General features: G+C 43.6%; 2 protein-coding genes across 3 annotated transcripts in view; both read left to right on the top strand.

Annotated features, from left to right (window-relative positions):
* sspo (SCO-spondin) overlaps positions 1 to 6,792 on the top strand; it is an 86,728-nt gene extending 79,936 nt beyond the window's left edge. The window contains exons 105-109 of the mRNA XM_052518237.1: positions 951 to 1,046; positions 2,954 to 3,014; positions 3,398 to 3,528; positions 4,049 to 4,199; positions 6,109 to 6,792. Coding sequence (XP_052374197.1) covers positions 951 to 1,046; positions 2,954 to 3,014; positions 3,398 to 3,528; positions 4,049 to 4,199; positions 6,109 to 6,131 — 462 coding nt within the window. The 3' untranslated portion in view covers positions 6,132 to 6,792. The remainder of the gene's footprint in view (positions 1 to 950; positions 1,047 to 2,953; positions 3,015 to 3,397; positions 3,529 to 4,048; positions 4,200 to 6,108) is intronic.
* A 181-nt stretch (positions 6,793 to 6,973) lies between these two features.
* Positions 6,974 to 26,325, top strand: part of kcnh2b (potassium voltage-gated channel, subfamily H (eag-related), member 2b) — a 306,518-nt gene continuing 287,166 nt past the window's right edge. Inside the window, exons 1-2 of one of the 2 annotated variants that reach the window (XM_052504628.1) lie at positions 6,974 to 7,119; positions 7,575 to 8,299. In XM_052504628.1, the coding sequence (XP_052360588.1) occupies positions 8,224 to 8,299 (76 nt within the window). In that variant the 5' untranslated portion in view covers positions 6,974 to 7,119; positions 7,575 to 8,223. Of the gene's footprint in view, positions 7,120 to 7,370; positions 8,300 to 26,325 lie in introns of those variants that run through there. The other variant, XM_052504633.1, reaches the window with a different exon arrangement.

Raw genomic sequence — 26,325 nt, 5'->3', positions numbered from 1 at the left:
GCCCAACATAAACTCCTATCCCTCCTGCACTGCAGATTGTACCTCATTGTCTTTCCTCCATTGGACTCTCACTCGCATCCTTCCATTCCATGTCTGTTACTTGCACTCCTTTCAATGCCTTTGTGTGTTCATACATAAAGGAGGACTAAGTAACGATGAGGGATTGTGTGAGTCTGTGTTTTGTTTGTGTGTGTGTGTGTGTGTGTGTGTGTGTGTGTGTGTGTGTGTGTGTGTGTGTGTGTGTGTGTGTGTGTGTGTGTGTGTGTGTGTGTGTGTGTGTGTGTGTGTGTGTGTGTGTGTGTGTGTGTGTGTGTGTGTGGAGGGATGAGTAACGATGACGGACATGCCCCCTGGGCCACATTAAAGTACAATGGCCCACTATCAATAACGCAGGGAACTGTTGAAAGCTATTATAGTGCTACAGAAATTAACCACCTCTTTAAAGACGCGTAATAGGAATATTTAATGAGAATATATTATAGGAAGGATTAATCATGTGATGACAGGGGGTCGGTTTCTCCTCTTCCTCTTTAGTTGTCGTGAATAATGTCCATGAAGATCTTGTAGAGCTCTAGAAGTGTCTTCTCTTGTCCTTATAGTCCCATAAACTCGCTTGGAGTGTGTCTCAAATGGCACCCTATTCCCTATGTCCTGCAGTCCTCATATGGCTCTGGTATAAAGTAGTGCACTATATAGAGAATAGGGTGCCATTTGGGATGCATTATAGACCTCAGGTTTCTCTGCTACAGTACAGTAGACCTGGGTTATAATCAGCCACCTCAATCATTAGTGGCAATAGCACTGTAATAGCCACTGCAAATGCAGTATATTTATTGTCGGTGTGTGTGTGTGCTTGTGCATGCGTGTGCGTGCATGCATGCATGCTTTTATGCGTGTGTGTGTGTGTGTGTGTTTGTGTGTGTGCGTGCATACGTGTATGTGTCTCACAGGCTAGCTCTGAATGGGAGGAGGGCTGCTTGGTGTGCCGCTGTGTGAACGGGCAGAAGTGGTGCCAATCAGGATGCCCACTGCTGCAGTGTGAAGAGGTGAGAGATAAGAAACAGCACTTTCACAGACATCTCAGTTATTCTTACAGCTGGAGAAATTCACAGAAAATGCCAGAAGGTTTGGGGGGGTTGTGTGAGTTACAGCCCAGAGCTAAATCGATATGAAAGTACTTAAACAAAGTAGTCAATATTTTTCCCTTTCTCAGTTGACTGTTCTCATGCCCTTTAAATAACTGGGTTCACCCTCCAGATTAAGAGGCTATCGCTAGTTGGCTATCAATAGATACCTCTCCTTGAAATAACTGGGTTCACCCTCACCTCCAGATTAAGAGGCTATCGCTAGTTGGCTATCAATAGATACCTCTCCTTGAAATAACTGGGTTCACCCTCACCTCCAGATTAAGAGGCTATCGCTAGTTGGCTATCAATAGATACCTCTCCTTGAAATAACTGGGTTCACCCTCACCTCCAGATTAAGAGGCTATCGCTAGTTGGCTATCAATAGATACCTCTCCTTGAAATAACTGGGTTCACCCTCACCTCCAGATTAAGAGGCTATCGCTAGTTGGCTATCAATAGATCGTGTGGTCCTTCTGTAGCACAGTTGGTAGAGCATGGCGCTTGTAATGCCAGGTGGGTTCGATTCCCGGGACCACCCATATGTAGAATGTATGCACACATGACTGTAAGTCGCTTTGGATAAAAGCGTCTGCTAAATGGCATATATTGTATATTATAATAAGTCGCTCTGGATAAGAGCGTCTGCTAAATGACTTAAATGTAAATGTAATAATAGATACCTCTCCTTGAAATAACTGGGTTCACCCTCACCTCCAGATTAAGAGGCTATCGCTAGTTGGCTATCAATAGATACCTCTCCTTGAAATAACTGGTTTTGCCCCTCCCTTTTTTAAGTAGCTACAAAAATAACACTTGTTTCAATATTTTTGTTGGAATTTTTCTTATTTTTTTGTGCAAGACAAAACATAACATGCCACCTGGTGGCAGACAAGGCACATAACATCTATGAACAACAAATAATTCAAACAATAAAAGATGAAACAATACTAACAAACATTTCACAAAAGCACAAAGGGCAATAATAGTGATATTGTCAGTTTGCCCCTTTACGACACCGGCAAAGTTGTGATGTGAGCTTGGGCAAGAAAAATTAAACAAAATGGGTGCATCTATCGGACCTGCATCTGCCCTTTACAAGAAAACTCCACCCAAAAGCTATCTTTTGGTATTGGTTTCATTAGTCCATTGTTGATATACTGTAGTCCCTAAATGTTTCTCATGTCAGCGATCAAGTTTTCAAGATACTGTATATAACTGCAAAACGCAGCATCATATGATGCAAAATGCATCATACCAGCTGTATTCCTGTATTTTGAAAGTTATATATCTTCGATACTCACTGACATGTAAAACATTTTGGGACTATATCAATGGACTAATGAAACAAGTACCAAAAGATTTTGGGTGGAGTTTTCCTTTAAATAACTGGGGATCACATTTACCTCCACTTTAAATAACCAAGGCTCCCACTTACCTCCCCTTTAAGTTGCTGAGCTCAAGTTCAGCCTCCCTGGGGCTGGGGCAGGCCTGGAGCAGTGCATTGTGGGGGGCGTGGTGATGCACTTGCTCCTGTCAGCAGACCCCTCCTGGAAGATGATGATTTATTCCTGGAACAGCTTTATTCTATTCTCAGAGCGAGACATGATGGGGACTCAATTAGTAAGCTAAAATAGTGTCTTTTCTCCTTTTCCTACCCTCTTGTCTGCCCTTGGCCCTCTCCTCTCCTCCCATCCCCTTTCGTCCTCTCCTTTCCTCCCATCCCCTTTCGTCCTCTCCTCTCCTCTCCTCCCATCCCCTTTCGTCCTCTCCTTTCCTCCCATCCATTCTCCCCTCTCCTCTCCTCCTCTCCTATCCTCTTATATCAGGGGGAAGTGAAAGTGGAGGAACCAGGCAGCTGCTGCCCAGTTTGCAGGAAGGAGTTCCCTGGTAAGAGTTCAACATAAACAATGCTTAGTCCTTCTCTTCCTGTATTTATACAAATATTTAGTGTGACACATAGTGCTTTAGGTCCTAAATTGTCCACAAGGCATGTACAATAAGACAGCATTTATCTCTTTCAGTTGGTGAGGGGGCATTGAAAGTCAATGTGCCCTTGGAGCTCTCTCTCTCTCTCTCTCTCTCTCTCTCTCTCTCTCTCTCTCTCTCTAGTGCTCGCTCTCTCATTCATTAACTCAAAACAAAACCCTCTTTTATTTTCTCAACTCCCCATGCTGCCCCCATCATTATCCTCTTCCTCCACCGCTCCTCTTAATCTCCCTCTCTCCTTTTATCTCCCTGCCCTGTCCTATTTCCTCCTCTCTTCTTACCAGGGGAGCCCGTAGCGGAGTGTCGCCGTTACACGGAGGTCAGGAACATCACTAAGGGAGACTGTCGTCTTGACAACGTGGATGTCAGCTACTGTAGAGGACGCTGTTTGTCCAAAATTGACGTCATTTTGGAGGTTTGCTGATGTCGCCGGCTTTCACCCACTCTTATGCACTGGGCTGGGATGCAGTGTTGCAGACAGAAATGTAATATGTAGAGTGGACCTGATTCCCTATCCTGTAAGATAGAGAATAACCATGTCTATTCTACAATACATTTCCATGGGAATTTTCTGTAATGTTGCAATAGTCCCCATTTGTGTGCTTTTTTCACCAGTTGAATGTAGAGGTATTGGCACTTCATCCGGAACAGAGAGATCCGAGACCAATCATCCCAGTGATTTTTTGTTTTACTCTTAAACTCCCGTGGTAGAAAAATAATGTAATGGCATCACTGTGAAAATGTGAGCAAGTAAAAACAAACATGATCTCAGCTAAATGTTTCACTACCTTCCGTTACCATGGTAGCAAAAATAGCTGGTGATTGGTGTCAGTTTCAGACTCGAACTCTCACCTCTCTCACGCGTGTGCACCCTTCCTTTCTCTACCTCTCTGTCCCTCTCTTTCTCCTCCTTTTTCCTTCCTTCCCTCTCTCAGGAGCCTTACCTCCTGTCGCTGTGTGACTGCTGCAGCTACCGGTTGGACCCTGAGAGCCCCGTGCGCTTCCTTAGCCTCCTGTGTGACAGTGGGGATAGTGAGCCCGTCGTCCTGCCTGTCATACACAGCTGTGAGTGCACCAGCTGCCAAGGTGGGTAGAGTACACTCTGACGCAAACATCGACCCCTGCTTATCACCTCATCAGTAGCCTCTTTAAACCTCCCCCTCACGCACAGACACACAAGCTGATGTGCACACACAAACGAACATACATGTGCAAACAAACACACGCTCACTCACACACACACACACACACACACACACACACACACACACACACACACACACACACACACACACACACACACACACACACACACACACACACACACACACACACACACACACACACACACACACACACACACACACACACACACACACACACACACACACACACACACACACACACAAACACAAACACAAACACAAACAGCCCTCCACACACACACTCTCTCCCACCCACCCACTTCCTGCCAGCGCCCATGCTGTTAGTCATGCTGTCTATCAGTCCATCACACCCAACCGTCATGGCCACTCTCTCTGTCACTCACACCCAGTTGCAGTCCCACTGTCCCTCGCTGTCTCTTCCGCTCTTTGTCATTCTCCGTTAAATGCACTTTAAACGCCATGATGACTGCATCCCCACGTATGTTTACGTTTCCCAACATGCATAATTCAATCAGGACCCCAGTTACAACAACCAAATATTGTAGTAATCCATAATCAACCTGGCTGATTGCATTAGCTAATTTGATATTTATATCACAAGGCAATTTACAGCGCTCAGATTCTTCAATAATATAGTTGGGATGGCATTGCCTGCTGACAGATTTTTTTATTGGGCAATTCCATGTTTAACATGTGTAATAAAAGAATGTATATAATACATTCTCAGTGAAGACTACATTTCAACCTACCCCTTTTTCTCCCCAATTTCATGGTATCCAATTGGTAGTTACAGTCTTGTTCCATCGCTGCAACTCCCGTACCGACTCGGGAGAGGCGAAGGTCGAGAGCCATGCGTCCTCCAAAACCCGACCCTGCCAAGCCACACAGCTTCTTGACACACTGCTGTCTGAACCCGGAAGCCAGCCGCACTAATGTGTCGGAGGAAACACTGTGTCAGCGAGCATGCGCCAGGCCTGCCATAGTAGTCGCTAGAGCTAGATGGGACAAGGATATCCCGGCCAGCCAAACCCTCCCCTAACCTGGACGATGCTGGGCAAAATTGTCTGTCGCCTCATGGGTCTCCCTGTTGCGGCCGGCTGCGACACAACCCGGGATCGAACCCGGATCTGTAGTGAAGTCTCAGTCACTGCGATGCAGTGCCTTACATGCTGACCACACTGCATCGCGCGCATGTTTATTTTGTCGACCCACACCAGACACGATCAGGACATGTAGGTTGAAATATCAAAACGAACTCTGAACCAACTATAACGATTTGGGGACAGATCGAAAAGCATTAAACATTTATGGAAATGTAGCCAGCTAGCTTGCTGTTGCTAGGTAATTTGTTCTGGGATATTAACATTGGGTTGTTATTTTACCTGAAATACACAAGGTCCTCTACTCCGAAAATTAATCTACAGATAAAAAGGTAAACCGAGTTTGTTTCCGGTAATCTCTCCTCCCTCAGGCTTCTTCTTCTTCTTTCGACTTTATATGGCGATTGACAACACACTTTAAGGTGCATTATCACCACCAACTGGACTGGAGTGTGGACCTCAGTCCATCTTTCAATCACCCACGTGGGTATATGCTCCTAAAAACCAATGAGGAGATGGGAGAGGCGGGACTTTTTTATGCGAGAGGCGGGACCTTTTTACATCTGCCGGTGTCACAAAATGCTTTACAGAAACCCAGCCTAAAACACCAAACAGCAAGCAATGCAGATGTAGAAGCACGATATATGATAATTTGGCATTGTTATTACAAAGCAATTATCTTCAATACCTCTTATTTCATGGGTGTGTTTGCATTCTTTTCATACACAGGGGGAGATCTGTCCAGACGCTGAATGTGTGTTGTATAGGCCTAGTGTGTGTGTATACAGAGGGACAGACAGACAGACAGACAGACGGGTGGACAGACCAGGTGTCCTGATTTCCTGTGGTCCATAGTCATCATATGACTGGATCAACTATCATAGAGTGCCTTCTGAAACTCTCAAATCCTTTACACTGTATCAACAATCATAGAGTGCCTTCTGAAACTCTCAGATCCTTTACACTGTACAGTGTTTTGCTACTTTTCTAATAAATCACTAGTGGTTTTTATTAAAACGTTTCAATGTATTATTCTGTAAAATATATATATATATATTTAAAGATGATGTAATATTATGTTTGCTGCTGAATGTGACATCTGTACCAGTAGATTTGGTAAATATATGCACATATCCTATGCATGTCTCTGTAAAGATTGGCGTGTAATATTTAAACAAGAGGTCTCAGAGAGAAAGAGAGAGAGAGAGAAAGCGTTTCACAACGGAAGGCAGGCTGGAAGAGCTCACTGGGGGACGCTTACACGAGACTACCGCGTGACTGTGTCCTCTCTCCTGACTAAATAAGGGAGTTGGAACGAGAGGGAGGAAGCTCGCAGCCCCGCGGAGCGCTATTGATCACCCTCTACTTCACATTACCGCCTTAATAATAAAAAAACATTAAAGTCTATCAGGACAGCATGTGTTATTGTGTGTTTATTGTTGTATTTAGTTAAGAGGATACTGTGTATCGGTTGGGAGAGTTGAGCTTCATGCTGTAAAATAACATCAAAGTGGATCAGACAGTACCAGCAACATGCATGCTGCACGCGGAGCGCGCCCTTTGTCTATCTCGCACTTGTGACGAAGGGGGGAACCCCACATCCAGTGCTCTTGCATAGGCAGTGACGTGTCTGCTGGTCTGAAGCCTCCTCATTATGAGACAATTGAGGGTGAAGCCCCAGCATCCTTCCAAGAAATGAACAAAGCGCACAGTCTCAAAAAAGCGCATTTTGTCAAAGAGGTGAGTCAACGCATTGGATTTTCGATTGCAATTTCACCTTTAATGTGAATTAGACTCACAGCCTCACAATGAATAACGACTGTGGTGTGTGTGCCAGTTCGGTTAAAACCTTAGCCCACGCATTGATGTCATGTGGGTTAGCCTACACCTGTGAATGTAAATGCAGCTGCACCTGTGCGGACTGTCACAGACACCTAACCATTTGACAACAGAGGCAGCTGTTTGTATTAGCCTATTTTAAACCAGATGTTGTTCGCTCTCTGTAGTTACAGCAGGCAGTTCTTCAGAATAGTCGCATCTCTTTCCCTTTGTTAATTCGCCTGCGCTGCTTCTATGCTAGATGGGCTGAATTAATGTAGGATATTTATATTATTGACCACATAATTATCAAAATTATGATTATATGTAATGGCTGACGAGGTTGTGCTTTGTATTGTCCGCCAATATTTCAACAGTTCTATTTGCCGACGACGAAGGGTTAAAGAGGCGCAGTCGCCACCACTGGTAAGCAGAAGTCATCAATGTTGAGCGCACAGACCACTCTCCTCTAGAGCGATCACATCTCAACGAACTATTACGGACGTTACCCTACGTTTTCTTCAACTAGACTACTGGTTTCTCTCTGTTGCTTCCATCCGGTGCACGGAAACAGGGAAGAATAAGGCCAGGAGGAGAGAAAAAAGGACGCAACTATGGCAAAACCAATGTTCCTTGGCAGGCTGACCGACTCCCCCTCCCCAGAGTCTGCAATGACAAATGACAAGAAGTAACCTCTCGTCTTGCAATTCACCTGAGAGGATATCATTTTTGACAGTTCAAGGGACGTAAACAAACACGGGCTCCTCTCCTTGGAAACTGGAAACTGTCTCGCGATCCCCCCCAAATAAAGTGGACGCTCATTTCCAGAACGCTACTTTTCACTTAAAGGACTGTCCACTTGGTCCATCTCATTAAGTTACAAAAACGTAGGTCGGGGATTACAGTATTTATTATTCTATGACGAGGACACAGTGAATGTCGTCCGTTTGTCGGGACTCATCGACGTAGAGGTCAGCATCGGCGACAGAAAGTCCAATAACTCCAGTGGGATAGCGTTCAGCAAAGATGCCAGTCCGAAGGGGTCACGTGGCACCACAGAATACTTTTCTCGATACCATCATTAGGAAATTCGATAGTCAAAGTAAGTGGTTTGATTATTGCATGCATTTTATTATTTGAGTCCAATAATCAGTTCGTGCCTATTAGCCTATGAATACATAGCCTAAACATATTGGATGACAACCTTCGGTAACATAAGCCTACCACATTCATTTTTCTTTGCATGGTAAGGAAAAGGTGTCATGCTCTTTTGCAAATATTGGACAAATATGATGCAAATAATATTGAGTCATTTATTCTCTTGAGAATAGTGATAGGCATACACTCTGGAGCTTTAGGATTTGCACATGTTATGAGGACTTTTTTATGAGAGCAGACTGAAAATGAAAACATAACAAATTATGCTGGTATGACATTATTGATTGAAGGTAATAAACACAATGTTGAAAAATACAGCTTGCCTGTACATGTTTCAAATGGAATGAAAAGAATCAACTCAGCACCATAGATTAAATTTACCATATTGTAAAACAAAGTCCAATCACTTCAAACGAAATTATTTTGACAACTTACATTTCTGTTTTGCATTTTTTATGCTGTGGGTAGGATATGTTATAAACATATATTTGTGGATGTTTTGTACATTCAACTATAATTCTGTGCATACTGTATGTACATATCGAGCAATGCCTAGAAGACGACTGACCAATCACATTGAACGCAGGAGATAGCCAAGTCCTAGAGTTTACACTTTCACACTGTGGGTACAGTTCAGTCACAGTCTCAAATCCTGCTGAGATGAAAGTATTTGGTCTCTCACGATTAAATAGAATCTGTTAATGATCAACAATTGTGCTCACAAAACACGGCCCATATTTATTGTTTTAAAGCTGCAATATGTAACTTTTTGTGTGACCTGACAAAATTCATGTAGAAATGTTAGTTATAGATCTGTCATTCTCACCAGCTAGGTTTCCATCCAATTGGAGACAGATGTTTATGGGAATATTCTAAAATATGCGTAAAGAAAATGTAGCATTTTCCCACCAGTGGTGTGTTTCCACCAAACAGACTTGTTGTGGATACAAATCAATGCATGATGAATAGTGCACACAAAATGTACTTTTTCGCTTAAGCTTTCATGTACTGAAGAACATTTTTACGTTCAATGTGTTTCCATTTGTCACAAAAAACTGTTGTGTTAAATAGCAAATGTGGGTAGGCTGTGCGGGTAGTGGGCTAGTCTACATGATGAGATTATTATGGATAAGAATATTTTTATTTGTCAAACGGCAGTCAAGCATTAATCATCATGTCAACAGAATCAGACCCTTGATATTTATTGGAAAGGAGTATCAATATCACTGTGCACTTTCATCAACCATCTGTCGTATCTTTGGCTATGCCGGATTAAGTGATATGACATGCTATTCTATAAAATAATTTATCCGTAATTAATATCACCTGATTGAGCTAGTCATGTAAATGTAATTAACTAGAGAGCCGGGAACCACAAAATAATATTTATAGAGCTGTTATCTTCCGAATAAACTCTTAAAGACCTAGTAATATTTTACATCCATAGCAGTCGATATCAATAGTCACCTCAATTCAGTCTCATCTGAAAGTTGTAAATTATTTTATCTGCAAGAACCCTGGCTAACAATTTGAATCAGCAATACAAAATTGGGTTGAATTATTTTACTAAATACCTAACTAATCAAACAGAATTCACATACACACAATTAATCATAACTTGATTACAAATGACGTCATAAAGGAAAACGTTCCTAGCGGGCGGAACAGATATGACAGCTTGTTACACAAAAGAAAAGGGGCTGGGTTTGAGTAAAAGAGCGGGAGACTGAGGAACAAAGGGAAAAGGCTGTGCTATCGTAAATACAGTATCTTATGCATTCTAAATTACCGCCCATTTGGAAAAGGAAAATGCAATAAATATTTACTCTGAGCTGTGCTTCAGTAGGTCGGTGGTAGATGGAAGGCCGTGTTGCCAAAACGAGTCCTTTGTCCTCTGAAGAATGTCTCTCCTGGTCAATTGGATATGTTGTAGTAACGTCGTTGTGTGACAGACGGGATACTCTGTCTGTTCCTTCCTAACCTTCGTTTGCAGCTGCTGTTGCTAAATCAACGGCTAGGAGGTATCACTTCTGTAGTGAATAAGAGTTCAAAAGTTCATACCATTCACAACCAAAGCTCACGCTGATGTTGGCTTCGTTCTGTAGTTATTATCTGAACCATTCTGACATAGGACCGTCGTCCTCTGACATAGGACATATCCTCGGAACAGGAAGTTATGTTGTCGTCAAGGCTTTATATAGGAAGGGAGAAGAGGGCGTGTTTGAAAAGTTTTATAGCCCATGTCCATTCACAAAGGCAGGCCACTGATTGAGCAAAGCCCTAACCTTATGAAAACCCAAATCTCTCATTTTAGAAGCTAAAATCACATTTCATCCCATCACAAATAATTTCATATTCAAACATTTAGTTTAAACAACAATTCTATGTGAATCCGATAACTCTAATGTGTAGACTTTCCACTGTAGAGTTTGTCATCTTATCATTGATGAGAATGTCTCAGATGACAACAGAACTGACATCATATTCATTAAGTACCACTGCATATAGTCAATTGTTCGTATTACCAGAATATAGTTCATTTCCCCCACCTACTGATGTTCCCAGAATCTCTATGTTAACCAAAGGTTTTTTAAATGTAACCTCAGTAGGGTAGAGAGAGGAAAAAGGAGGGAAGACACATGACACATCATAAGTTATTTCATCTGTAGCCTCGTAAACCGCATGCCTTCCTGAGTCGTAGAGGGAGGACCACACACCATATTACATTTACATTTACATTTAAGTCATTTAGCAGACGCTCTTATCCAGAGCGACTTACAAATTGGTGCATTCACCTTATGACATCCAGTGGAACAGCCACTTTACAATAGTGCATCTAAATCTTTTAAGGGGGGGGGGTGAGAAGGATTACTTTATCCTATCCTAGGTATTCCTTAAAGAGGTGGGGTTTCAGGTGTCTCCGGAAGGTGGTGATTGACTCCGCTGTCCTGGCGTCGTGAGGGAGTTTGTTCCACCATTGGGGAGCCAGAGCAGCGAACAGTTTTGACTGGGCTGAGCGGGAACTGTACTTCCTCAGTGGTAGGGAGGCGAGCAGGCCAGAGGTGGATGAACGCAGTGCCCTTGTTTGGGTGTAGGGCCTGATCAGAGCCTGGAGGTACTGAGGTGCCGTTCCCCTCACAGCTCCGTAGGCAAGCACCATGGTCTTGTAGCGGATGCGAGCTTCAACTGGAAGCCAGTGGAGAGAGCGGAGGAGCGGGGTGACGTGAGAGAACTTGGGAAGGTTGAACACCAGACGGGCTGCGGCGTTCTGGATGAGTTGTAGGGGTTTAATGGCACAGGTAGGGAGCCCAGCCAACAGCGAGTTGCAGTAATCCAGACGGGAGATGACAAGTGCCTGGATTAGGACCTGCGCCGCTTCCTGTGTGAGGCAGGGTCATACTCTGCGGATGTTGTAGAGCATGAACCTACAGGAACGGGCCACCGCCTTGATGTTAGTTGAGAACGACAGGGTGTTGTCCAGGATCACGCCAAGGTTCTTAGCGCTCTGGGAGGAGGACACAATGGAGTTGTCAACCGTGATGGCGAGATCATGGAACGGGCAGTCCTTCCCTGGGAGGAAGAGCAGCTCCGTCTTGCCGAGGTTCAGCTTGAGGTGGTGATCCGTCATCCACACTGATATGTCTGCCAGACATGCAGAGATGCGATTCGCCACCTGGTCATCAGAAGGGGGAAAGGAGAAGATTAATTGTGTGTCGTCTGCATAGCAATGATAGGAGAGACCATGTGAGGTTATGACAGAGCCAAGTGACTTGGTGTATAGCGAGAATAGGAGAGGGCCTAGAACAGAGCCCTGGGGGACACCAGTGGTGAGAGCGCGTGGTGAGGAGACAGATTCTCGCCACGCCACCTGGTAGGAGCGACCTGTCAGGTAGGACGCAATCCAAGCGTGGGCCGCGCCGGAGATGCCCAACTCGGAGAGGGTGGAGAGGAGGATCTGATGGTTCACAGTATCGAAGGCAGCCGATAGGTCTAGAAGGATGAGAGCAGAGGAGAGAGAGTTAGCTTTAGCAGTGCGGAGCGCCTCCGTGATACAGAGAAGAGCAGACTCAGTTGAATGACTAGTCTTGAAACCTGACTGATTTGGATCAAGAAGGTCATTCTGAGAGAGATAGCGGGAGAGCTGGCCAAGGACGGCACGTTCAAGAGTTTTGGAGAGAAAAGAAAGAAGGGATACTGGTCTGTAGTTGTTGACATCGGAGGGATCGAGTGTAGGTTTTTTCAGAAGGGGTGCAACTCTCGCTCTCTTGAAGACGGAAGGGACGTAGCCAGTGGTCAGGGATGAGTTGATGAGCGAGGTGAGGTAAGGGAGAAGGTCTCCGGAAATGGTCTGGAGAAGAGAGGAGGGGATAGGGTCGAGCGGGCAGGTTGTTGGGCGGCCGGCCGTCACAAGACGCGAGATTTCATCTGGAGAGAGAGGGGAGAAAGAGGTCAGAGCACAGGGTAGGGCAGTGTGAGCAGAACCAGCGGTGTCGTTTGACTTAGCAAACGAGGATCGGATGTCGTCGACCTTCTTTTCAAAATGGTTGACGAAGTCATCTGCAGAGAGGGAGGAGGGGGGGGAGGAGGATTCAGGAGGGAGGAGAAGGTGGCAAAGAGCTTCCTAGGGTTAGAGGCAGATGCTTGGAATTTAGAGTGGTAGAAAGTGGCTTTAGCAGCTGAGACAGAGGAGGAAAATGTAGAGAGGAGGGAGTGAAAGGATGCCAGGTCCGCAGGGAGGCGAGTTTTCCCTCCATTTCCGCTCGGCTGCCCGGAGCCCTGTTCTGTGAGCTCGCAATGAGTCGTCGAGCCACGGAGCGGGAGGGGAGGACCGAGCCGGCCTGGAAGATAGGGGACATAGAGAGTCAAAGGATGCAGAAAGGGAGGAGAGGAGGGTTGAGGAGGCAGAATCAGGAGATAGGTTGGAGAAGGTTTGAGCAGAGGGAAGAGATGAGAGGATGGAAGAGGAGAGAGTAGCGGGGGAGAGAGAGCGAAGGTTGGGACGGCGCGATACCATCCGAGTAGGGGCAGTGTGGGAAGTGTTGGATGAGAGCGAGAGGGAAAAGGATACAAGGTAGTGGTCGGAGACTTGGAGGGGAGTTGCAATGAGGTTAGTGGAAGAACAGCATCTAGTAAAGATGAGGTCGAGCGTATTGCCTGCCTTGTGAGTAGGGGGGGAAGGTGAGAGGGGGAGGTCAAAAGAGGAGAGGAGTGGAAAGAAGGAGGCAGAGAGGAATGAGTCAAAGGTAGACGTGGGGAGGTTAAAGTCGCCCAGAACTGTGAGAGGTGAGCCGTCCTCAGGAAAGGAGCTTATCAAGGCATCAAGCTCATTGATGAACTCTCTGAGGGGACCTGGAGGGCTGGTAACTGTGACAGCATGAAATTCAAAGGAGGCGATAGACAGATGGGTAAGGGAAGAAAGAGAGAATGACCACTTGGGAGAGATGAGGATCCCGGTGCCACCACCCCGCTGACCAGAAGCTCTCGGGGTGTGCGAGAACACGTGGGCGGACGAAGAGAGAGCAGTAGGAGTAGCAGTGTTATCTGTGGTGATCCATGTTTCCGTCAGTGCCAAGAAGTCGAGGGACTGGAGGGAGGCATAGGCTGAGATGAACTCTGCCTTGTTGGCCGCAGATCGGCAGTTCCAGAGGCTACCGGATACCTGGAACTCCACGTGGGTCGTGCGCGCTGGGACCACCAGATTAGGGTGGCCGCGGCCACGCGGTGTGGAGCGTTTGTATGGTCTGTGCAGAGAGGAGAGAACAGGGATAGACAGACACATAGTTGACAGGCTACAGAAGAGGCTACGCTAATGCAAGGAGATTGGAATGACAAGTGGACTACACGTCTCGAATGTTCAGAAAGTTAAGCTTACGTAGCAAGAATCTTATTGACTAAAATGATTAAAATGATACAGTACTGCTGAAGTAGGCTAGCTGGCAGTGGCTGCGTTGTTGACTTTGTAGGCTAGCTGGCAGTGGCTGCGTTGTTGACACTACACTAATCAAGTCGTTCCGTTGAGTGTAATAGTTTCTACAGTGCTGCTATTCGGGGCTAGCTGGCTAGCTAGCAGTGTTGATTACGTTACGTTGCGTTAAAAGAACGACAATAGCTGGCTAGCTAACCTAGAAAATCGCCTAGACTACACAATTATCTTTGATACACAGACGGCTATGTAGCTAGCTATGTAGCTAGCTACGATCAAACAAATCAAACCGTTGTGCTGTAATGAAATGAAATGAAAATGTGATACTACCTGTGGAGCGAAGCGGAATGCGACCGGGTTGTTGAGTGCGGAAGTTCTATTCAGTAGACGTTGGCTAGCTGTTGGCTAGCTAGCAGTGTCTCCTACGTTAAGGACGACAAATAGCTGGCGAGCTAACCTCGGTAAATTAAGATAATCACTCTAAGACTACACGCTCTAAACTACACAATTATCTTGGATACGAAGACAGCAAAGACAACTATGTAGCTAGCTAACACTACACTAATCAAGTCGTTCAGTTGAGTGTAATAGTTTCTACAGTGCTGCTATTCGGTAGACGGTGGACGTTTGCTAGCTGGCTAGCTGCTGGGCAGATAGCAGTGTAGACTACGTTAGGACGACGAAATACTAAGTTGCAATAGAAGTGCTGACTGTTTCACTTTGTTGTCCTCTTTCTTTTCCTTTTTCTTCTGTCCTTCTTTTGTCCTTATTTTGTCTTCCTTTCTTCTGTTAACTAGATATTTTTTGTTGTTATTCTTTGTAAGCTAGCTAGCTTCTTCCAGGAGAGTCCCTAGCAACTGCTTAGCAACAAGTAAACAATTCTGCTAGCAATTCAGCTAGCTAAGATAACTGTACAATTTTCATTCGAAGTTTACTTTGATGTGATGGTTATTATATAAATGTTTATACATAAAGATGTTTCCACCACCATTTCTTGCATAATTAATTTTACAGATACAAACAAATGATCTGTCTGCATTTATAAAATTGTAACGAAACTTCCTGTTTCCATTACAGATGATTTTTTTTACGGTATGACTTTTTTATACGTATGATAGCAAGTGTAAGAAATGGTAGATCTGTTCTATGTGCGCTATTTCTATGCTTACTGTTCTTAAGTGTTGATTTTGTGTCTCGTACTTCCGGTTTTGTACACCAGGTTCAAACAGATGAAAATACAATATTTTTGGTTATTGAAAATATATTTCATGACAGTTTAGATGGTACAATGATTCCAAATACTAACTTGCTTGTTTTGTCACATAAACTGAAATTTAGACGAACTATTACAATTTTAGCAACCAGGAAATGGCAGAGTAATTTCTGCATTTTGCTAATTTAATAGTTGACTGTTTAATTTAAAAAGTAAAAAGTAAACATGTAACCTGTTTGGAGCCATGAGCTTTCTGACCCTTGATGTCTTTATTTCAGTTTTGCAAAGTTTTGGCAAGCTTCAATGGACCTCAATGGCCTGCTGTGCTATCTTTGATGCAAATGGCCAAGTTTATCCATTTCTAAATTGACTTGCTTCCCAAGCATGTCTGATGGAGAGGTGGTAAACACTGGTGTCACGAACAGTCACCACAGCACTGCCTTAGGGAAATTCACTTTAATCAGGGCAGAGAGAGAGAGAGAGAATTTGAATACAAATCGGATGTGAGTCAGAGGAGTAAAAAGTGAACAGGAATCAGCAATCAGCATCTAGCACCTCTGGCCTCAGCAAGAGCAGCCTGATGGTGTTGTCCACTCAGCCACAAACCACCTAGCCTTGTATGCCTCTTTTCTTGGTGCTCCTACATAGTGTCCTCCTCCTCACACTTGACTGAAAAGGACAAATCGGGTGCAGAGAATAGACCAATAAGCAGGATTTTATCATAGGGAACACTTTCTACATTTACAGTTGCCCTTGAACCTTACAAAAGGATGAATATATGCATTTTGTATTACAGTAGCCTATGACTAATTCCAGTTAAGCGCATAGTAATATTCTCAGTCTGCATGCACCCAGAGCCCAGGTTGCACACGACTGGTGCCTGCTAAAGGGGATTCATTAACGTTTTCTTCCTATGGTGCATTGACAGTGTTCCATGCCAATAGTTGCTAGGCATGGATAACTCACTAGATTACTGAAAAACGAATGATCCCTGGGCACCTCAAGGAGCTGCTGCATGTTGCTAAAGCTTAACATTATCTTGGTCAACGTTGACTTTTGTTATTGTTAGTACTTCTCTCCTTAAGTGTGTCTGTGCTATTATGAATTGGTTTCACACAGTTTTCTCAGGCAAAGCAAAGCATGAGGTTTTGATTTCAGTTTGTTTTATTATGTTATGGGTTACCACCGCTATGCGTTCTTTTACGCTGAGTGTACAAAACATTAGGAACACCTGCTCTTTCCATGACATGCAGTGAGTACCAAAAGTATTGGGACAGTAATGTTGTTGTTTTGGCTCTGTATTCCAGCACTTTGGATTTGAAATTATACAATGACTATTAGGTAAAGTGCAGACTGTCAGCTTTAATTTGAGGGTATTTTCATCCATATTTGTTTGATTTTGTAAAATTGAACCTTTATTTAACTAGGCAAGTCAGTTAAGAACAAAATCTTAGTTACAATGACGGCCTACCCCGGCCCAACCTGGATGGTGCAGGGAAAATTGTGCACCGCCCTATAGGACTCCCTATCACAGCCGGATGTGATACAGCCTGTACTCAAACCAGGAACTGTAGTGACCCTTCTTGCACTGAGATGCAGTGCCTTAGACCGCTGAGCCACTCGGGATCCCATATCAAATGAACCGTTTAGAAATTACAGCACTTTTTTTATATTGTCCCCCCATTTTAGGGGACCAACAGTATTGCGGCAAATTCACTTACACTACCGGTCAAACTTACACCTACACTTACACCTACTCATTCAAGGGTTATTCTTTATTTGTAATATTTTATACATTGTAGAATAATAGTGAAGACATCAAAACTATTAAATAACACATATGGAATCATGTAGTAACCCAAAAAGTGTTAAACAAATCAAGATATATTTTAGATTTTAGATTCTTCTCCAAAGTAGCCACCCTTTACCTTGATGACAGATTTGCGCACTCTTGGCATTCTCTCAACCAGCTTCATGAGGTAGTGACCTGGAATGCATTTCAATTAACAAGTGTGCCTTCTTAAAAGTACATAGTGGAATTTATTTCCTTCTTAATGCGTTTGAGCAAATCAGTTGTGTTGTGGCAAGGTAGGTGTGGTATACAGAAGATACCCTATTTGGTAAAATACCAAGTTCATATTATGGCAAGAACAGCTCAAATAAGCAAAGAGAAATGACAGTCCATCGTTACTTTAAGACATGAAGGTCAGTCAATACATGAAGGTCAGTCAAAGCGGTCCCCCGCTTTAATGCACCTGTACTGACCTCGCCTTCTGGATGGTGGCGGGGTCAACAGGCAGTGGCTTGGGTGGTTGTTGTCCTTGATGATCTTTTTGGCCTTCCTGTGACTGTAGGTGTCCTGGAGTGCAGGTAGTTTGCCGCCGGTGATGCGATGTGCAGACCGCACTACCCTCTGGAGAGCCTTGCTGTTGAGGGTGGTGCAATTACCTTACCAGGTGGTGCAATTACCTTACCACCTTGCCAGGTGGTGATACAGCCCGATAGGATACTCTCGATTGTGCATCTGTAAAAGTTTGTGAGTGTTTTAGATGACAAGCCAAATTTCTTCAGCCTCCTGAGGTTGAAGAGGCGCTGTTGCGCCTTCTCCACCACGCTGTCTGTGTGGGTGTACCATTTCAGTTTGTCCGTGATGTGTACGCCGAGGAACTTAAATCTTCCCACCTTCCCCACTACTGTCCGGTCGATGTGGATGGAGGGATGCTCCCTCTGCTGTTTCCTGAAGTCCACGATAATCTCCTTTATTTTGTTGACGTTGAGTGAGAGGTTATTTTCCTGACACCACACTCCGAGGGCCCTCACCTCCTCCCTGTAGGCTGTGTCGTCGTTGTTGTTAATCAGGCCTACCACTGTAGTGTCGTCTGCAAACTTGATGATTGAGTTGGAAACGTGCATGGCCACGCAGTCATGGGTGAACAGGGAGTACAGGAGGGGGCTGAGCACGCACCCTTGTGGGGCCCCAGTGTTGAGGATCAGGGTGGATATGTTGTTTCCTACCTTCACCACCTGGGGGCGGCCTGTCAGAAAGTCCAGGACCCAGTTGCACAGGGCGGGGTTGAGACCCAGGGTCTTGAGCTTAATGACAAGTTTGGAGGGTACTATGGTGTTAAATGCTGAGCTGTAGTCAATGAACAGTATTCTTACATAGGTATTCCTCATGTCCAGATGGGATAGGGCAGTGTGATGGCGATTGCATCGTCAGTGGACCTATTAGGGTAATAAGCAAATTGGAGCTGGTTGAGTGAATTCCAAGAGTGTGCAAAGCTGTCATCAAGGCAAAGGGTGGGTATTTTAAGAATCTCAAATATTTGGATTTGTTTAACACTTTTATGGTTATTACATGATTCCCTTTGGGTTATTTCAAAATAAAGGGCAATATGTGTATTAAGGTAGTAAAAAGTTAGCTATTTGGTAACATATTCATAGCACGCAATGACTACATCAAGCATGTGACTAGACTACACATTTTATGGAATGCATGTAATTTTTTTCTTCTTTTTTTCAGATTATACGAATGGTAAATAATGTTTTGTGTCATTTTGGAGTCACTTTGTATTGTAAATAAACATTCATGTGGATGCTACCATGATTACGGATAATCCTGAATGAATAGTGATTCTTTTAATAGCAAACTAAAATGTAAAACTTTATTTAACTAGGCAAGTCAGTTAAGAACAAATTATTATTTACAATTACGGCCTACCAAATGGCAAAAGGCCTCATGCGGGGACAGGGGGTGGGATTTAAAATATTTGAAAATAATAAAGTGGTCTAAAGCACTGCACCTCAGTGCTACAGGTATCACTACAGACACCCTGGTTCTAATCCAGGCTGTATCACAACTGTCTGTGATTGTGAGTTCCATAGGGCGCACAATTGGCCCAGTGTCGAACGGGTTTGGCCGGTGTAGGCCGTCATTGTAAATAAGAATTTGTTCTTAACTGACTTGCCTAGTTAAACAAAGGTTAAATAAATAAATAAAATAAAGCATAATAGGACAAAACACATATCCTTACAAGAGAGACACCACAACACTACATAAAGAGAGACCTAAGACAACAACACAGCATGGCAGCAACACAACATGACAACAACATGGTAGCAACACAACATGGAAGCAGCACAGCATGGTAGTAGCACAAAACATGGTACAAACATTATTGCACACAGACAACAGCACAAAGAGCATAAAGGTAGAGACAACAATACATCACGCGAAGCAGCCACAACTGTCAGTAAGAGTGTCCATGATTGAGTCTTTGAAGGAAGAGATGGAGATAAAACTGTCCAGTTTGAGTGTTTGTTGCAGCTCATTCCAGTCGCTAGCTGCAGCGAACTGAAAAGAGGAGTGTCCCAGGGATGTGTGTACTTTGGGGACCTTTAACAGAATGTGACTGGCAGAATGGGTGTTGTATGTGGAGGATGAGGGCTGCAGTAGGTATCTCAGATAGGGGGGAGTGAGGCCTAAGAGGGTTTTATAAATAAACGTCAACCAGTGGGTCTTGCGACGGGTATACAGAGATTACCATTTTACAGAAGAGTATAGAGTGCAGTGATGAGTCCTATGAGGAGGATTGGTGGCAAATCTGATGGCCGAATGGTAAAGAACATCTAGCCGCTCGATAGCACCCTAACCTGCCGATCTATAAATTATGTCTCCATAATCTAGCATGGGTAGTATAGTCGTCTAATTCAGGGTTAGTTTGGCAGCTGGGGTGAAATAGGAGCAATTACGATAGAGGAAACCAAGTCTAGATTTAACCTTACCCAGCTTTGATATGTGCTGAGAGGACAGTGTACCATCTAGCCCTACTCCCAGGTACTTGTATGAGGTTGTACTCACACCGGTGGGGAGAGCCAAACCACATGACCACATTAACTTTGTTTTGGAGGTGTTCAGAACAAGGTTAATGGCTTGTTGGACACAAAAGAAGCTTTGTTGTAGAGAGTTTAACACAAAATCCGTGGAGGAGCCAGCTGAGTATAAGCCTGTATCACCTGCAAATAAATGGAGGAGAGAGCTTCCTACTGCCTGAGCTACGTTGCTGATGTAAATTGAGAAGAGCATGGGGCCTAGGATCAAGCCTTGGGGTACTCCCTTGCTTACAGGCAGTGGATGAGACAGCAGATGTTCTAATTTTGTACACTGCACTCTTTGAGAGAGGTAGTTAGAAATCCAGACCAAAGACCCTTCAGAGACACCTATACTCCTTAGCCGGTCCACAAGAATGGAATGGACTACCGCAGTGGTTCCCAAACTTTAGTCCTGTACCCCTTCAAACATTCAACCTCCAGCTGCATACCCCCTCTAGCACCAGGGTCAGCGCACTCTCAAATGTTGTTTTTGCCATCACACTATATGATACATTTATTAAACATAAGAATGAATGTGAGTTTTTGTCACAACCCGGCTCTTATAGGTCCAGGGCACAAATAATAATATAATAATAACAGCTCGATTTGCCACGGCAAGAAACTCCGAGCGCAGCTCTATCCAGAAATCTGGCAGTGGCTTCTGATTAAATTACATTTTCACAGAACCGCTTGTTGCAATTTAGATGAGGCTCTCTTGTTCAGATATCGGTAAGAGGACTGGAGGCAGGGCAGGAAAGGTATAACAAATCCAGTTGTTTGTGTCGTCCGTTTCTGGAAAGTACCTGCGTAATTGCGCACCCAGCTCACTCAAGTGCTTCGCTATATAACATTTGACATTGTCCGTAAGCTTGAGTTAATTTGCACACAAAAAGTCATACAATGATGGAAAGACCTGTGTGTTGTTAATGCAGACTTAATCCAACTTCTTAATCATAGCCTCAGTTTTGTCCCACACATTGAATATAGTTGGGGAGAGTCCCTGTAATCCTAGATTCAGATCATTCAGGCAAGAAAAAATCGTCATAATGTAAGCGGCCAGACAAGTGAAAATTATGGTCAATAAAGAAAACTTTAAGCTAGTCTCTCAATTCCAAAAAACTTGCCCCTTGATAACCAGCGTTCTGTATGAAAATTATGGTCAATAAAAATCAAATCAAATTTATTTATATAGAAAACTTTAAGCTAGTCTCTCAATTCCAAAAAGGGCTTGCCCCATTGATAACCAGCGCACTTCTGTATGTTGTAAAAGCGTTACATGGTTCACACAGCTGCCCGTATCATTGCATAATGCAAAAATACTGGACGAGAGTTCAGGGGCCTTGCTGTAATAACAAAGTTAACCATTTTCACTGTAGTTTCCAAAACATCTTTCAAGCTGTCAGGCTTTCCCTTGGCAGCAAGAGCCTCTCGGTAGATGCTGCAGTGTACCCAAGTGGCGTCGGGAGCAACTGCTTGCACACGTGTTACCACTCAACTATGTCTCCCTGTCATGGCTTTTGTGCCATCAGTACAGATACCAACGCATCTTGACCACCAAATTCCATTTGATGTCACAAAGCTGTTCAGTACTTAAAAAATATCCTCTCATGTTGTCCTGGTTTCCAGTGGTTTGCAGAAGAGGATGTCTTCCTTAATTGACCCCCATAAACGTAACAGACATACAGTATACCATGTTCGCCACATCTGCTGACTCATCCAGCTGTTACGCATATAATTCATTGGCTTGTATGCAAAGCAGTAATTGTTTCAAAACGTCTCCTGTCATGTCGCTTATGCGTCATGAAACAGTGTTGTTTGATGAAGGCATTGTCTGTATAGTTTTTTTGGCCTTTTCCCCCAGCATTGTCCCAGCCATATCCGCAGCAGCAGGAAGAATGAAGTAATCCACAATATTATGGGGCCACTCGGTAGCTCACCATGTAAGACGCTTCTAGCCCCTTCTTGTTAATGGTATCTGTTGCTTTTATACATGTCGTACTACTCGAAAGTCGTCTTTATTTTCGCTCCAAAAACTCCCGTGGCTTATTTTTCAAATTGTCATGTTTCGTTGCTACCTGTATTTGACGTTGTGTTGTTATTTCACTGAACACTAGGTGGTTGAAACATTTTTGGGGCAGTGAAATGAGGCTACTCAGGCGAGAAAAAAACCTCACCCAAATGTTTAGCCCGGTTGGAAAATATAAATATACTGTTTGAAAAACACTTTTGATTAACAAGGCAAAATCGAAATTGGTCTTTAAAAGTTAGTATCAGCTTGATCTCCCCCTTTAAATAAAGGGCGTACTGTGGCTGCCTTCTAAGCAATGGGAACCTCGCCAGAGAGGAAAGAAAGTTACAGATGCACAAATATCAAACTCCCAAGACCTGTTAACCTCTCACCATTACAGCAACAGGGGAGATTAGCATTTTTTGGGGGGTATGTTATTTGTGCATCTGTAACTTTCTCACAAAAACAATTTGTCGCTGTCCCAATAATTTTGTAGTCCACTGTAGACTGATCAGGTGAATACAGGTGAAAGCTATGATCCCTTATTGATGTCACTTGTTAAATCCACTTCAATCAGTGTAGATGAAGGGGAGGAGACAGGTTAAAGAAGGATTTTTAACCTCGAGACTATTGAGACATGGATTGTGTATGTGTGCCATTCAGAGGGTGAATGGGCAAGACTAAACATTTAAGAGCCTTTGAATGGGGTATGGTAGAAGATGCCAGGCTCACCGGTTTGTGTGTAAGAACTGCAATGCTGCTGGGTTTTTCACACTCAATGTCAAGGACTGACCTTAATTATCTATGTTTTATGTATTATTTTGGTCAGGTCAGGGTGTGACGAGAGTGGGTATTTGTGTTTTAATCCTGTCTAAGGTTTTGTATATCTATGTTTTTTTTGTATGTCTAGGTAATGGTGGCCTGAATCGGTTCTCAATCAGAGGCAGCTGTTTATTGTTGTCTCTGATTGGGGATCCTATTTAGGTTGCCATTTTCCACTTTGGTTTTGTGGGTTATTGTCTATGTGTAGTTGCATGTCAGCACTCGTTGTATTAGCGTTACGGTCATTTTGTTAGTTTGTGTAGTGTTCTTCGTTAATTACAGAAGGTGTATTTATATCACGCTGCGCCTTGGTCTCATCAATACCATGAACGTGAAACTCAACAGTTTCCTGTATGTATAAAGAATGGTCCACCAACCAAAGAACATCCAGACAACTTGACACAACTGTGGGAAGCATTGGAGTCAACATGGGCCAGCATCCATGTGGAACGCTTTCGTCACCTTGTAGAGTCAGTCCATGCTCCAACAAATTGAGGCTGTCCTGAGGGCAAAAGGGGATGCAACTCTATTAGGAAGGCGTTTCTAATGTTTTGTACACTCAGTGTACGCTTGTCTTGTAAAATTCTCCTGTGAATTATATTATTCAACCTGAGTGAGTTGGTGTTGTAAATTTATCCAGGTGGGATTGGAAATGAAAAATGCGAGGGTGGATCAAATAGCCCTAGTGGTTACATTGCTGTCTAATCATTTGGTGATGAATGCTTGGCTTTTCTCTCTGCCTATGTGGGGAGCCTGACTGTCATCCATTGCCGAGACTTTGATGTACTGTATCTATTCTTAAAGGGATAGTTCACTCCAAATATTGTCAGATGTTTATAGATCTCAAAAGTCTTATTTTGAGAGGAGTTCTTATCCCTGCCATCAGTTGTGTAGTTCTGGTATATGCTTAGACCCCAAATTAATGAGAAATATGCACCGTCTAATTTCCTTATTTTATTGGGTACCTGGTTTTTCCATTCATATGGGTTTGAGGCATTTATCTGCATCTACACAATCAATAGCATAGGATATGAACTCATCTCAACAGAAGACTACTTTGGATGTATGAAAACATAGGACAAAGTTGGATAGATACAGGAATTTACAGCACAATCCTGTTTGATTAGCACCCCATTAACATTACAATAGGACATCCTGAGACTTCCAACAAAATATCAATATACAGTCATGATCTAAACAATACATATGGTAATAACCATCTATAACCAATCTCTGTATTCTTGTCCAGTTGCACCCCACCTGGACAAAGCCGAGTAAAGACACTAACACCAAAACGATTCCTATTCTAACCATGGCAACTCAAGCTGAATTACCTCTTTCGTTGGGACAACGGGACTTTATCTTAAAGCTCGCTTTATTGGTCAGTTGTATACAAGGGGGGCAGGTTCACTAGGTGCCCGAGTAGCTGTTGTTGTGTGGGGTTAAGAGCCTCGCTCAAGGGCACAACGGCAGTCAATGGCTTTTAGGATTTGGTACCAGTAACTCTCCGGTTGCCAGCTCACTTCCTGACATATTTAGAGGGGGTAGATCAGGTTTAATATTGCAGATAGATTGTTATTTTTTAAATTGTATACATACTGAACATAAGTATAAACACAACATGCAACAATTTCAACCATTTCTCTGAATTACAGTTCATATGAGGAAATCAGTCAATTGAAATAAATGTGTTAGGCCCTAGTCTATGGTTTTCATGACTGAGATTACAGATATGCATCTGTTGGTCATAGCTACCAAAAAACATGGGCCTCACAATGGGGTTCACAATGGGACTCACAATGGGCCGCAGGATCTTATTCAAATTTCAAATTGACAATCGATAAAATTCAATTGTGTTCATTGTCCGTAATTTATGCCTGCATGCGCATACCATAACCCCACCGCCACCATGGGGTACTATGTTTACAATGTTGACATCAGCAAACTGCTCGCCCACATGATGCCATACACATGGTCTGTGGTTGTGAGGCAGATTGGACGTATTACCAAATTCTCTAAAACAACATTGGAGGCGGCTTATGGTAGAGATATGAATGATGAATACTCTGCCAACAGCTCTGGTGGACATTCCTGCAGTCAGCATGCCAATTCCATGCTCCCTCAAAACTTGAGACATCTGTGGCATTGTGTTGTGTGACAAAACTGCACATTTTAGAGTGGCCTTTAATTGGAGTAAACTAATGGACAACAACACTTAGGCTTTTACTTCCAGCTTATACATACAATATGCATTTTATGGAAACAGTATATTTTATATTTTTTTGTTTTTAGTCTCCTCCTTCAGCTACCCTCAAATCCTCTCATCTATCTTTGAAGACCATCCAGTTTTGATTTCTATTTGCCATATATTTTTCAAATGTGCTGTGATGTTTCACAGAAGTTTTGAACCTTTCTACTCACATAGTTTCAACAGATTGTAAATTAAAGATAAACATTTTTGCTAAGAGTACTCTTATATTATTGATCGATTGACTTTGGCTTTACACTCAGCAGTGCTATTTGCAGAGTTAGCTCCAGGTAAATGTTGCAATGCGAACTAAAACAAGCTACATATGTACAGTCCCAAAACAAATGATCTAATGATTCATCCCTTCAGTTGCTGGCTCGCCTCTCTAACCACTAGGCTCTGCCACCTTGTTTTCTCTGTCTGTGAAGTCATTGCTCCCTGGCCCCATGAGATAGAAGCCTCCAATTTGCACTGTATGAGATGGGAGCTGGGGAGGACATTAAGCTTTACAGCCCAGGCACAAACACCATCACCAGGGAAACTAGCCAGGCCCACACATAGTTCCCCAGAGGACAATGTCCTTCCTTCCAGTCTTCCAAGGTAGCTGACTCAATCCAGGCTCTGTCTGTAGACCGAGAACCAGGATTGTGTGAATGATCTGAAGACATATGCTACTGTACATTCGACACCTGAACACCACTGCTCCAGGAGAGGGCCACTCCAGGAGAGGGCCTTGATGTTCCTTCACATAGCATCTTAGAGAGAGAGAGAGAGAGAGAGAGAGAGAGAGAGAGAGAGAGAGAGAGAGAGGAGAGAGAGAGAGAGGGCCTTGATGTTCCTTCACACAGCATCTTAGAGAGAGAGAGAGAGAGAGAGAGAGAGAG

The sequence above is a fragment of the Oncorhynchus keta genome, chromosome 4 (assembly GCF_023373465.1).
Source record: "Oncorhynchus keta strain PuntledgeMale-10-30-2019 chromosome 4, Oket_V2, whole genome shotgun sequence".
Classification (NCBI taxonomy): Eukaryota; Metazoa; Chordata; class Actinopteri; order Salmoniformes; family Salmonidae; genus Oncorhynchus; species Oncorhynchus keta.
The sequence above is the reverse complement of the archived record's forward strand: the minus strand, read 5'-3'. Positions and strand labels throughout refer to the sequence as shown.